Genomic DNA, 13645 nt, shown 5'->3' with positions numbered 1-13645 from the left:
AAACTCTTCGTTGGCGGGTTTCCTTCTTTGACTGCCTTAACAATGCTGTCTTTTTCCTTTACCTGACTTCTAAATATTGGGAGGTCCTTGGGGTTTGGTTCAGAGCCATCTTCTCATTACACACACTCTCTAGTTGACCACTTCTATTCACATAATTTTTAACTATTTATAGGTCAAGTCCAAAATTTAGATCTTTATCTTTAGAAATTTTTAACTTTAGACTTGTAGTTGCCTACGTGACGTCCCGTTTTAGGTGATTCACAAATATCTCAAACATAATATGTCCAAACTCTTATTTTCTCAATTCCTTCCAAATAGTCTCTCCTTCCATCTTCCATGGGTCAATAAAGATCCCTTTCATCCACCAATTGTTTGAGTAAAAATCCCGAGAGACACTCTAGATGCTTCCCTATTACTCCCCAATGTCACTAAGTCCTGGAGATCCTATCTCCAAAACATATCATAAATGTATCATCTTCTCTTGACATTTACCTAGTCCAAGCCATCATCCATTTATTAGTTCTTCAACCTTGAGGAAGTTATCAAACTTCTTTAATCCTCAGTAACTGTATCTACAAAGTAGAGATGATAATAGTATGTCTCATAAAGTTATTGTGAAGACTGTATAATACATATAATACATGAAAAATGCTCAGTACCTTGTACGACCTCAACAAATGCCATTGTAATTATTACCATCATCACTTACAGATTACTGCGGTAGCCTCCTCCTAACTAGTCATCCACTTTCACTCTTGTCCCCTTTACTTCTTTCCCCACAGAACAGTTAAAACAACTTGGAGAAGCATATGTCCAATGCTTTCCTTAAAATGCTTTAATATCCTCCAGATGATCTTAGGATAACATTATTCTTAAGTTACACGTTTACTTCATTTGTTTCTATGTTCATTTATTCAAGTACATATTGAACGCCTACTATGTGTCCAGTGCTTTGTTCGGTGCTGGGAATAAAATGGTACTGAGAGAGAAATGGTCCCTGCTCTCATGGACAAACTACTTAGGGACACAAATATAAAATAAACAAGCAAATAAATGTGATAGATATGAATGACAGTACGTGCTTAATATAGCTTATAGATGTTGCAAATCTGGACCCTTGCTTGCTTTTAAAACTTCATCTCACATCCCTCTTTTCCTGTTTACCAAACTATGGCCAGACTGGCCTGGAAAATATTTCACTTCCTCTTGTAACATAGTGTCTTCAAAAGTACTCCCTATTTAAGATGCTCGTCTTACTCTTCAGCTAACTCCTATTTACGCTTCAGGTTTCAGCTTAAATGTTACTTTCTCAAGAAGGCCTTCCCAGATTCACCACTTTTGTAGACTCTCCCATCCCATTATTCTCTTCATGGCACCTGTATTTCTATTTTTATAGCATTATTTGTGTGTGTCCCCCCCCCTTCGCCCCAACCCCACAATGTATACTTAGCACCTAATGCAGTTCCTGAAACAACATTAACATTCAAAAATGCTTATTGAGTGTCTATCTTTGTAATCTGGAAGTATTTTATACCCTATCATGCAAGAAGTAGAAGCTCAATAAGGGTTTGTTAAATTAAAGAAAATTGCTTAACAATTTATCTGAGATACATTATGACTTTAGCTGCTTCTAGCCAAATCCAAGATCATTTTCTAAGTCTTCATGGTTAGAGAGTCTTTAAGAGTAAGAGAATAAGGCTGAATGTTCGAGGATGGATCTAATGGAAAGGGTCACTTCGGCAGAAGGTCAACATAATTCAAAGTTTGTTCCTTGGTGTTGTAGGTTTAAAACTTGATTAGTTTACTCCATAATATTTAAGTTTTTGGAAAATTATTTCATTCCAATAAAATTCTTAAGAGAAAGATTAGTCACAATTAGGATGGATAATTTTGTGAAATATACCACATAATAGACTGTTAAAAAATGGTTCTTATTCCATGATAAAGGAAACATTTTCTATTTAATTCAATATAAATATCCAACAGGATTGAAATAAACTGTGCCATAAATATTCATGGCCATCTGATAAAGTGCTTCTTCCTTCTGGACAGTTCTAAATAAACACGAATTCTTACTATCCCTCCTTCCCCCATTGTTGATAGAAAACTTGTTATTAAATAATTTGCTTCATTTGCTGATATTCCCATTTCTAAGATAATATCTTCTAAAACAAATTTTATGGCATTTGTTTCTTGATTATAAGAAAGGTGTTGTGGGGGACTTCCATTTCCAGGAATGCTGCACTAGGTAACTGTGACATATACTCTTCTAGGAGAAGCAGCGGAGAGCCAGAAATACAGTGAAGAATTTGAAGAATTGCCAGGCCTGGATCAGAATAAGGATAGAGGTCGGATGAACATCTGGGCCCACTTTTTCCTTGGAGACATTCTTCTTTCCAGAATGGGTGGCTGAGATACTGCAGGGTGCTTCTGACAGCTTCACAGAAGCAGGGGATTAGGGATTGGATTCCAGGATCCACCCATGGATGGGACCAAGTGAACCACACTCACTGTAGGTTGGTGCCTTAAAGAGTTGCACCCCAGGAGTGAGCATGAACTCTTCCAGCACTGGGGTGGGGACTAGCTGTGGTGGACTTACTAAGTTATGGTAATGTCTATAGGCTCTATTCTATGAGCCAGTGAAGGGGTTATCAGGAATAATTATGCCTGTATTTTGTATTTAATGTCAGCATTGATTTTGAACTTGACCCCTGAGCAAGCTTTAACTTCAAGTTAACAGCTTTCAGCCTACTGCAATTACTTAAGAGGGCTATCTTTAGGGTTTTAGAAGATGGCCTACTCACTGTGACACCTGCTTAACTATGTTAAGATTCAATAATGAAGCCCTTCATTTGCATACAGAGAAATGCCATGGGAGTAAGATCAGAAAATTCTTCTTGGTGTACAGAAGAAGTTTTAGAAGTACAGAAAGGCAGAGAAGCAGTTAAGAGAGAGGCAGTTACTAAAGCAGAGAGAATTCTTGATTACAAAAAAATCCCTCATATACAGTGAAATCATAAGTTTTAGTGAGCTTAGGGAAATATGTTTATAATAAGCTGGCACTCATTTCATCTGTTAAAGATCCTCAACATCTATAAACACAAGAGACAAAGACAATCCAAGTCAAAACAAACTTTTAAAATAGAAAAACGTATTTGAGATGCCTGCTTTTCTATCCTTGAACCGCTTGTTAGGCTGAGATATAAATAAGCATGGTGTATACTGCTACCAAATATAGGGGTCCCGATTTGCAGCCTCTGCTGTACTCCCTTCCAAATGCTAATGGATGGTAAAGAGGAGCAAAATAAAAAAATAAAATAAAAAAGCTTCCCCCTCCCCCAGGGAAGTTCTCTTTGTAATAATCTATTCATAACTAGCATTTCAAACAAAAATTTCAAAATGTCAGGGTCTTACTGATTTCTAGCTTTGTTTCTTAGTGTAGGAGGCTGCATCACAATACTTTAGCTTTAACATGGAAGCATCTCTCCATTGGCATTAGGTTTTCTAAGGTGAATTTTATTTTGCAGTATTAACCCCCTTCTGGTCTGAGTTCTTTCCTCTAGAACCTCAGAGAATAAACCTAATTCATCTTTCACGTACTTCCCCAGATTTGAAGTTAGCTATCATGTCAATTTGAAATGTTTTCTCTTCTCCGGGCAAATATCCCCAGTTCCTTCAACTGTCACATAACAGTGGTCAAACTTTATAGTTTTCATCATGTTTTTCCGTGTGAAAACTTATCCAAACTCCACTGCAATGTGACTAAAGCAGGGGACATTAATACTATTGCTTCCTTTCTTCCTAGGTCTTTTAACTATTAAAATGCAATTATTTCTGAAGCCCAATTCCTATCGCCCTGTTGGGATCAGAATTACAGTTAAGTACTATTGCTATTTCTTTGGCAAAGCTACTATAAAGCCAGGTTTTCCCCAGGCTGGACTCACACAATCGATTGTTTTAGAACTGATGGGCAGGAACTTCACATTTATGAGCACTCAATCTTAGGGTTTTCAGCTTGCTGAGATCTCTTGTCATTCATTGTACCATCAGTCTTCCCTGGATTTATATTATTTGTAAACTTAGTAACTGTCTTTAACTAGTGCATGGAAATAAATAGCACGAGGCCAAGAACATAGGCCTGATGTAAGCCATCAGAGTTCTCTCCAAGTTGATAGATTTAAACCACGACGGTTATACTTGTGGTTCTCAAACTTTATGATGCATCAGAATCGCCTGGAGGGCTCGTTAAAACAGATTGCTGGTCCCATTTCTTTCTGAGAATTTGCATTTCTAACAAGTTCCTGGGAAACGTGATGAATATGCTTTGAGTAGTTAATTGTTCAACCAGCTACCATCTCAGGCCACCAAATTTCTTACAGACCCTTTAGTATAAGGATTGGCTGGATTTATTCTTATGCTAGAGTTATGCTGACTCCAAGGATATATTTTGTCCTAGTGCGCAAATTGATTAATTATGGTTCCATTTGCATAATTTTAAAGCTTTCAATGAGAAGGAAAGGATAAGTAGTGCAATTTAGTTAGAGCCTAAACTGGCTAAGTCTAGAAATTCCAGTGTTGTTTCAAATAAATGTTTAAATGTCAATATTGTCAAAGATTAAGTAAATTCTCCCTGAGAGATGTTGCAGTTTCCAAACAGATCTAAGTTTACCCAGCTCTCCATTATCAACTAAAGGGAACACTCAGCCTTCCCATCCTGACAACTTGTCAGCAACAGACGTTGAATTACAACTCCCAAGAGCTGACTGCACACCAGAAAATGTAGAGTCAAGGAAGGGAAATTTCAAATGCCCTCTGGTGTTAGAAAGAAACACTGTAGTTTCTCTGGCCAAAGTCATGAAGACTCCACCTAGAGTGAGAGCCAGGTATGCAAGACAAAGCAGTGGTCTATTAGCTTTTGATAATAAATACTATGCAACTTGAGTGTAGCAGCTGTTCACTGGCCCTCTACCCTCACCCCAAAATATGCTCAGACAACAATATTTTCACTTCATTTATTCCTTTAAAACAAGTCATTTCATACAGCATTTGGATATTTAAAATCACACACATCATAAATAAAATCAATGCATCTTAATGACAATGGCAATATCACATAAGAGTTGTACAAAATAAAGCTGGACATCTCCCAGGTAGCAGCAGTGCATTAACTCTGAAAAAATGTTGGCAAATAGACCAAAGAACACTTTTAAAACAAGAAAACCTTGTTCATTTTCATTAAAATATTTTCTTATGACAAGAAAACCAGACCTTTGCTCTGCTTTGCTATTCCTTACTACTTTTTCAAGCCATGGTCTAAAGCTCTAGGTCTGACCGTCTTGTGGTTTTCTTCTAGCTCCAAGTGTTCCTCTTCTACCGCATTAATACAGAAAACAATACTGCTTGGCAAGTTATACATATTTATTCATATCTTAAGCTGAATTCAATACTATTTTAAAGGAAGAATTACTTTTTGTTAAGGAAATTATATTTCCTGTAAACAACTTGAGTCCTGAATGGCACCAAGGTGAACTGGAAAACTGACGAGAACTGGGTGCCCTGGTCCTTTTAAGTAACTTATGGGCTACAAATAACTACATATCCTATATCAGTTATAAAGTCAGGCTTACGTTATCTTAGTAGAAATTCTAAAGCTTTCTTAGGTTAACATTTTTTAACCTACAACTTAACCAAATCATACCTTCACTATCCCTAAGCTCCTAAATGTATGTTTGTATTTTTAAAAACAAATATAAAAAGGCATCATACCAAAATGCTTATATTCGTGATTTTATACTTTAATGACTAGCTTTTCAATTATGACCCTGCTATATTCTATGCCAAAAAATGAGGGAGAAGGTTTAAGGTCACACCAAGGCATTGCCTGAAAAATTTTCATGGCTAGGAATGCTCCATTTGAGGATCTCTTCTGTTTACATGGTACTTTACCCTCCCGCCCCTTTCTCCCTACACTCTAAAACAGCATGGGAGGGCTGTCAATCTCCTTCAGTCATATGAACCAAGACCTAAATTAGCACCCCACAATTCAATATCAATGTAATCATTTCTTGAAAGTCAAATATTCCAAGCACTGTAAACAAAATACCAGCTAATTTTTGCAAAAGAAATATAAAACCCTTTCCCACAATCAGGGAAGCTTTTATTCTAAGTTAGATGAAATGTGCTGAAGTATTACAACTTTTAGTAAGAAAACATATTTAGTTAATAAACTAGCTTATTCAAATCAAGTGTTTCACCGAAGTGTTAAAAATGTTGCTCATTACGTATGATATTCTTAAGGCCTCTGACTCAAAAATCAGCTCCCTAAAAATAAGTTTGCTTAGAAACAAAGGATGAATTTTAAGAATCTAATCTTTTCAAAGTTGTTACAGTCGTCTTTGTGCTACTAGGACAAATCTGAATACTGAACTGTACAATGAATGATAAAGAACAAGCACATTATAGAAATAATATTTTAAATGCTGGGGCACAGAGCATGCTCCTAATAGTTACTGAAATTGTGTGCTACTGTTATCAAAACACCAGAATGTCACTATACACTGATGGTAATTGTTGATTATGAATAGCTGATTGTAAGCAGCTCAAGAATTATATTTTAATGTCTTTAATAAGATCCCTGGAGAGGGCTAACATGTAAACTTTCATTTCATATTTTTTAAAGTGCTGCAAATAATAACAAATGCCTATTTTAACACATGAAAGAACATAAATCTTAATATATGGAACTTTAGGAAGGCCACCTGATTCATAAAGAAAAAAATCACTCTGCTGCTAATCTTGCATACTCCCCATTCTAATTTTTATTTTTCCAAAAAAGACATAGAAAACTATGTTTATCTAGCGCAGCCTGCAACATCCATGTTTTAAAGCCTACATAGGATAGAAAGAATAAGCTTGATAAGCAAGTTAGGCATGGGCACTTAGGGGCATGTATAGATAGATCATTCATTCCGGATTATGATTTTGTGGGAACCTGAACTTCATGTAATAATCAAGTGGTGTGACTATATTAGTTTCTGCCAACAGGGTCAAGCTGACTAACAGTCAAACTTTCAAGGGCATTTTTCATACATGGGGCACAATTAAAAAATCAACCATGGACCACTAACAGAAGATGTACCACACCGGTGTCTTCATATGACTATCACATCACAAAATTCCCAAGGATGTAATTTTAACTTCTGAAAACACTCTATCTAGAAGTGCATCTTCATAGCCCTACACCTAATTTTTAAATCCAAAGAGTAAGGGGAAGAAGAGTAATGGAAAGGAGTGGGGGATGGGAACGCACAATCTTCATTCTGCCACTAATGTAAACCATTTTCATTTTAATTTAAAAAATATTTTTGTATGGCAGTCAAAAACAATGATTAGGAAGAATGGCTTCATTCTGCTCAAGTACAAATTTAAGAAAAAATTTCTTTTAATCCTACTCCAAGTACTAAATCCATAGATTTTCAAAATTCTCAAGAATAGAATTCACATATTGACCAACAAATTTCAAGAGTAAAAATCTCTTTAAATTCTGTGAGGCTCATAAATTTGAGTTTAGAATGAGTACAAGCTTAGGGTTTTCATCCTCAATAATTAAATCAAATGATCTGCAATTTTGAATTTTCCATGATCAGAACATTAAAGTCCTAGTGCTGAATTTCAGCAGTTGGTTAATTTAAAAAGCCATTACTGAGAGCAATCTGACTGAGTTTCAGTTTCCAACTGGTTAACGGACAACCTAGATAACAGGTAAACTAGAATAAGATCCCTTGAATAAACACTTGACACTTGTTATGAAAGTATAAGCTTAAATATACAAAAAAATATTTAAAATGGGTTTATTTTTATCAAATATCAGGTTCTTTTTCTTTCCATTTGTTAAAGTAATCCAATGTTGATAGAGTATACTAAATTTTCAAGTGACAGAAATTTATGTTGAGAAACACATTAATAGATGCCTGGTCCATTGTAAGTTACTCAATAAATATTTGTTGCATGAATATAATTCTCTAAAATTCCAGTTAGTAAATGTCAACTTTGGCTCCTGAAGTACCTAAGAAAGGAAGGCAAATAACTTGATGGATGTTACCCAGTGGTACACTCTTCACTTAGTTTTAAATTTAGTATTTTCTCGGGGAAGTAAGAGATACAAAAACCTTTTAGACCAGAGGACAGGCAGGTACCAAGAGATTTTCAATTATATTCATTTGTACACATTATGATTGCCAAACATCAAGTATCGCACACTCACAAGTGCTAATTTTTAAGCCTCAGTAAAATAGAAAATTAAACACTTTTAAGTTATACTGACCATAGTAACTTTTGCCTAAAGCAGCTATTCACACAAAAGGTACTCAAAATGTCAACTAATAACTTCAAGCACATTTTGTGAATTGTTTCTTAAAGGTACTTTTCCCCTAAATTGTTTACATGTACCCTAATTTAATATGGCCACCTCCATCAAGTGAAAGTGCTAAAAGTTAATCTCAATTTTATAACATTTGTCAACAAATATGGTGAAAGAGATTTAAGTGTTTTAAAGTATACCACTGGTTTTCTAAGTGAGATACTTAATAAAAAATGAGACCAATATAACAAAACTTCACAACATTAAGCCTCTTCACATCATATGAGATAATACATAATAAATGATAATTTAGCAGCCCTGATCGTCAAAAGGTTTACAAAAAGAGGTAGAAAACTCTTATCTGGAAGATCTCATAGTGAAGCTAAGTTTTAGAGGGTTTGCTTTAAGGATTAGCTCAACCAAGCAAATGGCTACACATCTAAAATTAGGAAGAAGCTTATTTAGGTAAGGCAAGAATTTAAAAACTGTCATATTTTGGAAGTGAAACTAACTCATTCAATATTATCCCAATTACTTTAAAACTCTTCAAAAGCAAGTAAAAGACTGTGGATAAGCAAAATGATAATTTTCAGAAAGATGAAATTATTAAGAGCATTAGTGGTAGGACAAAGCTAAGATAAAAACAAATACTGTTTAGATAAGCAAAAGATCTCACAAAACCCAAACCAAAGCATATCATTATCACTTTTCTCTAAAATTCCAGTTAGTAAATGTCAAGTTTGGATATTTACCTTTGGACATCAAAATGTTCCTTTTGATGAAGATTTTTTTTTAGGAGTTGGAGGAAGTGCTCTTAACAGCTTAGGAAATTAAATCCCTCCAAATCTTTATGTAAAAAAGCAAAATTCAAGCATTCAAATTTCATGAAACTTCATTTAAAAAAACATACCCTGCTTAATTTTAAATTTTATCTAACATGGCAAAGATTAGTAAATGAATTGCATTAAAACACAAGGCCAACGGTCTTTTAAAGCTTCAGTAAGCTGCTCAGGCACCTTTTCTCTCATACATTCTACTTTTATACACTAGAAATCCTAAATTGGGCACTATCAGTTCCTGTTTTTAGGTAACATTCTCAGGGAATAGACTTATCCCTGTAAAAATTGTAATGTACTTGTAACTGGTTAAGTACACATTTATAAAGGCTACCAAATTGCAATATAAAATCAGTTTTGACAGTTCTGTGTATCTTCATTTGAGGAATCAATTCATAATTTAGAGACTATTAACTCAAAAAGGACTCGATTACTAGAGACACTGGTTTATGTCCAGTGGCCTCACATGAGGCCTTCGGCTTTACCCAAAATATGAAGCTGTTTTCTTCTACAAGTTAATGCTGCTGGGTGCTAGTTTGTAACACGGAAACTCAATCTTCAGGTTAGTGTCAGCAGGTAGCAAGGACCACCTATTTTGTCACACCAGCAGAGAGAGGGCACGTATCACTGCTGTAGACACACATCTGTAAACTTGCACACTAATTTTAATCTTAACAAGGTATTTCAGTGCCTTAGTGGTTTTAAGTTAAAAGGATGGTTCAAGCGTTGTGTCCTTGGTTCTTTAAGGTTATGAATAGCTTATTGGAAAACCCAGAACCTTCTGGATCTGTGAGGTAGTAGGCTTCAATCCTCATCATGCAGAGATCACACTTCTCCAAAGTTGGTATGGCCTGTCTCCTTGGCATGTTCTCTTGCTTCTGCTTGTCCAGTTAATCCCTTCTGACATATCATGCATCTCAGGGTGAAGTGGTTTACATCAGTAAACTGTCTCTTTCTTCTGGCTTCGTCTGCTAATTCTAGTGCTTGCACAAGAACAATATCATCGTTAGAGGAGAAAATGGTCAGAGGAGGGGTGTCTGGGTCAGGAAAGTCACGCTGAAGCGGATCATAGTGGACGCCATCATAAATAAGCAGGACCCTTTTGGTATACCCTGCATCTTCCCCAAAACGATCAATTCTTACTGTCTGTGTATCCACTACACATATCTCACATTGATAAAATTTGGACAAAATTGATATTTCAATAGCTCCTCCCCAAGTGTCATCCCTTTTGATCCATTCACAGTACTCCTGATTTGTTTTCCCCAGTATTGCTTCGCTATACAAATCTGGATCACTTGCTACAATTCGTGCTATGAGGCGTCTCATCTCAGGGGCGCAAGCTGGATTCAAGACTCCTCCTTCAACAACATAGTACACACTGGTAAAGAGGCAAGAGTTGTCCGCTGGGACGGAGGTTCTGGTAAGCACAGGCAAAGTTTCCCTGGCATTACTAGGAGCACCATGTCTGGTAAACGCAGGTGAAGTGCGGGGCCTGGTTTGGTCTTCTTCAACGATCAGCATGTCGCCTGTTAAAAATAAAACAAATCCAGGACTGCAGGGAAATTATAGGTGAAACTGGACGTTCACTAGCTAAGTCTGTAAATTACAAACAGAAGGAGTTAAAGTATAAGCTGGGGTTACCAGGGAGAAGAGTTTTGCAAACAAGTGACCAAGTAATACTTCCTGTTCACCTGAGTCTTCATCAAGTTCAAAACAAACAAAGTGCAAAACACTTTAGGTTGTGTCCCAATTTTGTGAAGGGGCCTGGGGTTATACACCTTTATAGCTGCTTAAAAAGATACATTTCAAGAACAAAATCTCCTTATGCTTGCTCTCTGTACCTAAAAAGCACAGATCTTCCAAAAGGTGTTTATCATAGACTAGGCCACTAGGGGGTTCTCCTCCTTCTGAAAGTTATCTTAGCCTGTTTGGTGTTTACAGGATTCCCCATACAACAGAGGAAACCTTTTAATTATCAACATTGCTATTCAAGTTTTAACACTGGACAGAAGTAACTGCTGTTGTTTAGAACTTGACAGGGCCTTTAGTGGGTGTGTAAAAGCAAACTCTACAGTGAGTACACCTGTCAAAGTCAGTATTATACAAAGGTGATAGCAAAAACAAGCCAGGAAAGCAAGAAAGAAAAGCATCCTGCATCCTTCAGGCCCGCAATCTTCTTTCAGTGACATAGGGGGGAAGAACCATCAGGACAGAGAAAACAGGCCCTACTTTATCTGTACTTTGGGGGACGCCGAGGGAAAAGAAAATGAATGGGACGTTTTCAAGGGAGTCCAGAAAGCAGGCTGAGGACGGGGGGACTCCGAAGGCTTTGCTTTCTCACATAGGCTGGGGCGTCCCCGTCTCCCTCAGCTGGCCCCGGGCCCCGTCAGGGTTCTCGGTGCTTGAATCAACCCTCAGCCTTGTCCTCAGAGCCCCTGCGGACCCACAGCCGCGCCTTTACTGGTCTTGTCCTCCCTCACGCCCCTTGCCATCCTCTCAGGACTTCCCTGGCCCCAGCCTCGATTCCCTTACCCGACTGGATGGGCAAATCCCCCAGCATGGTGTCGCCATCGCTGAGATCCAGGCACTCGGGCGGGTATCCGACGAGGATGCGCTGACAGCCGGGGGCGATCCCCGTGATGGCAGCAATTTGGCCCTGGAGTTCCCGCACCCGGGTCCGGCTGGACAACTCCTGCAAAACATAGGTGCCATCCTTGGCTTTGCAGCGGAGCCGCCACATCGTGTCGGTCCGGCCACCCATTTGCCAGGCGCCCGCGGGGCCAGCCTTGGTCCCGGCAGCAGGATGGCAGACGCCGCCGGGGCCACCAGCCGCCGAGGGGACTCCAAAATGGCCACCTTTCGCCGGGCCAAACATCGCGAGAAGTCGCAGCCGGCTACAGTTTTCGCGATACTTTGGTGCCGCTTCTGTTTCAGCGCTTTAAGAAGAGCGAACTCTCTTAAAGTGACATCTAATTTTTGTCCCCACCCTTCAGGAGCCGAAGGATGAAGACTTATCAGTATCCTTAAAAGAACAAAAGGTCTTGCTACCTGTAGAGCGAGTGAGGTGCCCTCCGCGTCGACCGCATATATGCTCAAGCAAAGAGGGCGGGGAAGGAGTTCCTGAATCCAGTACATTGGAATGTAATCTTGCACTTACTGAGGTCGGAAATTATTAAATTGGGGCTTCCACACTACACCGGGAGAAACAGAATCATGGTTCAGAACGCAAACGAATGCCAAGAATGGTCAGTGAGTCAAAGGACCTGTCAAAAATAACCAGATGCTCGGGAACAGACTCATGGCTGCAGCAAACATTGACTCATTGAGGTTAAGGGATGACTGGCCTTGCCACCTCCACGAGACTGTAACTTGAAAACGTCCATTGGCCACATCAGAAAGCGCAGTATGAGGTCAGACTCATACTGTGCTATTGCCCTGGGACCTGGGGCAATTGCTACATGCAGGGGGTGGCAGGATAAGGAGAAGGGACGAAGAGGACTACTGTGTGTCACCCACATTCCAGCTCAGGCTCTGAGTGTACAAACAGGAAGGTGATTCCATTCCTGCCTTCAGCGTAACAAGTACTCACTGTAGTCGGAAGAGAGGGTTGGGTGTTAAGGGCACATAACCACTGAATTTCACAGCAACGTAATAATGCTAGATTATGTGACCCTGTTCAACCCTGTATCCCTAGACCTAAAGGTCGTGTCTAGCAAGTAAGTGCTCAGTAAATACCTGCCGGATGGATAAAGAGGGCAACTATATATAATATACTGGGAGTTGTAATAGGGCTTCAAAGAGGAGATGCTATTAGAGCTGTTTGAAGAAAGACTTTAATCCCCAGGTGAAGGAGAAATAAAGACGTGTCTGAATATGCCTCTCTTCCAGGAATTAATTACCCATACTCTTTATTCTTTTTCCATCCTTATAGAGCCGCAAGCCCAAACCTGCGTAGAGGGGGTTTCTCAACAGAATCAAGCATCAAACGTACGGGAAAAGTTAACTTGAAATGTGCAAACTCACCACTGTACAAGCCTCTCTACCCCTGAATAAGTTACACGTAACCTTTGAATCTTTTCGCGCCTTTCAGACCCATTTTCCTGCCGGAGCCGGATTCCTTTTCGGTTCTTCAAGATGACCGTAGCAAAAGGTACAGTGTGGCAGGTAGGAGAGAGAATAACGTCCACTGGGATATGTGGCTGGGTCCTGGATCGGCGATTAGCAGGTGGCCTCTGGGAAGACGACGCAAACACCCTAAGGTGCTACCCGCCCACGGACTGAGATTCACGGAGGAAAGGGTTAACCTCCGCAACGTTTTTTTCGCCACGAAAAAGTCGCATCCTCTCGACGTCTTCGTTCACTCTCGCGAGAGTATGAAAAAAAAGGGAATCCTTTCAATAAACCCCGCCCCCAGCCTTATGAGTTGCCAAGCAACGATGCAACCAAC

General features: G+C 38.9%; 1 protein-coding gene across 1 annotated transcript; it reads right to left on the bottom strand.

Moving 5' to 3' along the window:
* Window positions 1–5010: 5010 nt before the first annotated feature.
* Window positions 5011–12073, bottom strand: YOD1 (YOD1 deubiquitinase; the record flags this gene model as incomplete). The annotated part of the gene is made up of 2 exons (XM_081122180.1): window positions 5011–10724; window positions 11731–12073. The coding sequence occupies 2 exons, from the start codon at window positions 12071–12073 to the stop codon at window positions 10021–10023; spliced, it is 1047 nt and encodes a 348-aa protein (XP_080978306.1). The 3' UTR covers window positions 5011–10020.
* Between the last annotated feature and the right edge of the window lie 1572 nt (window positions 12074–13645).

Source organism: Miniopterus schreibersii (genome assembly GCF_964146895.1).
Source record: "Miniopterus schreibersii genome assembly, chromosome: 19".
In the NCBI taxonomy this organism is placed as follows: domain Eukaryota; kingdom Metazoa; phylum Chordata; class Mammalia; order Chiroptera; family Miniopteridae; genus Miniopterus; species Miniopterus schreibersii.
Note: the sequence above shows the minus strand (reverse complement) of the source record. Positions and strands in the feature narration are given on the sequence as shown.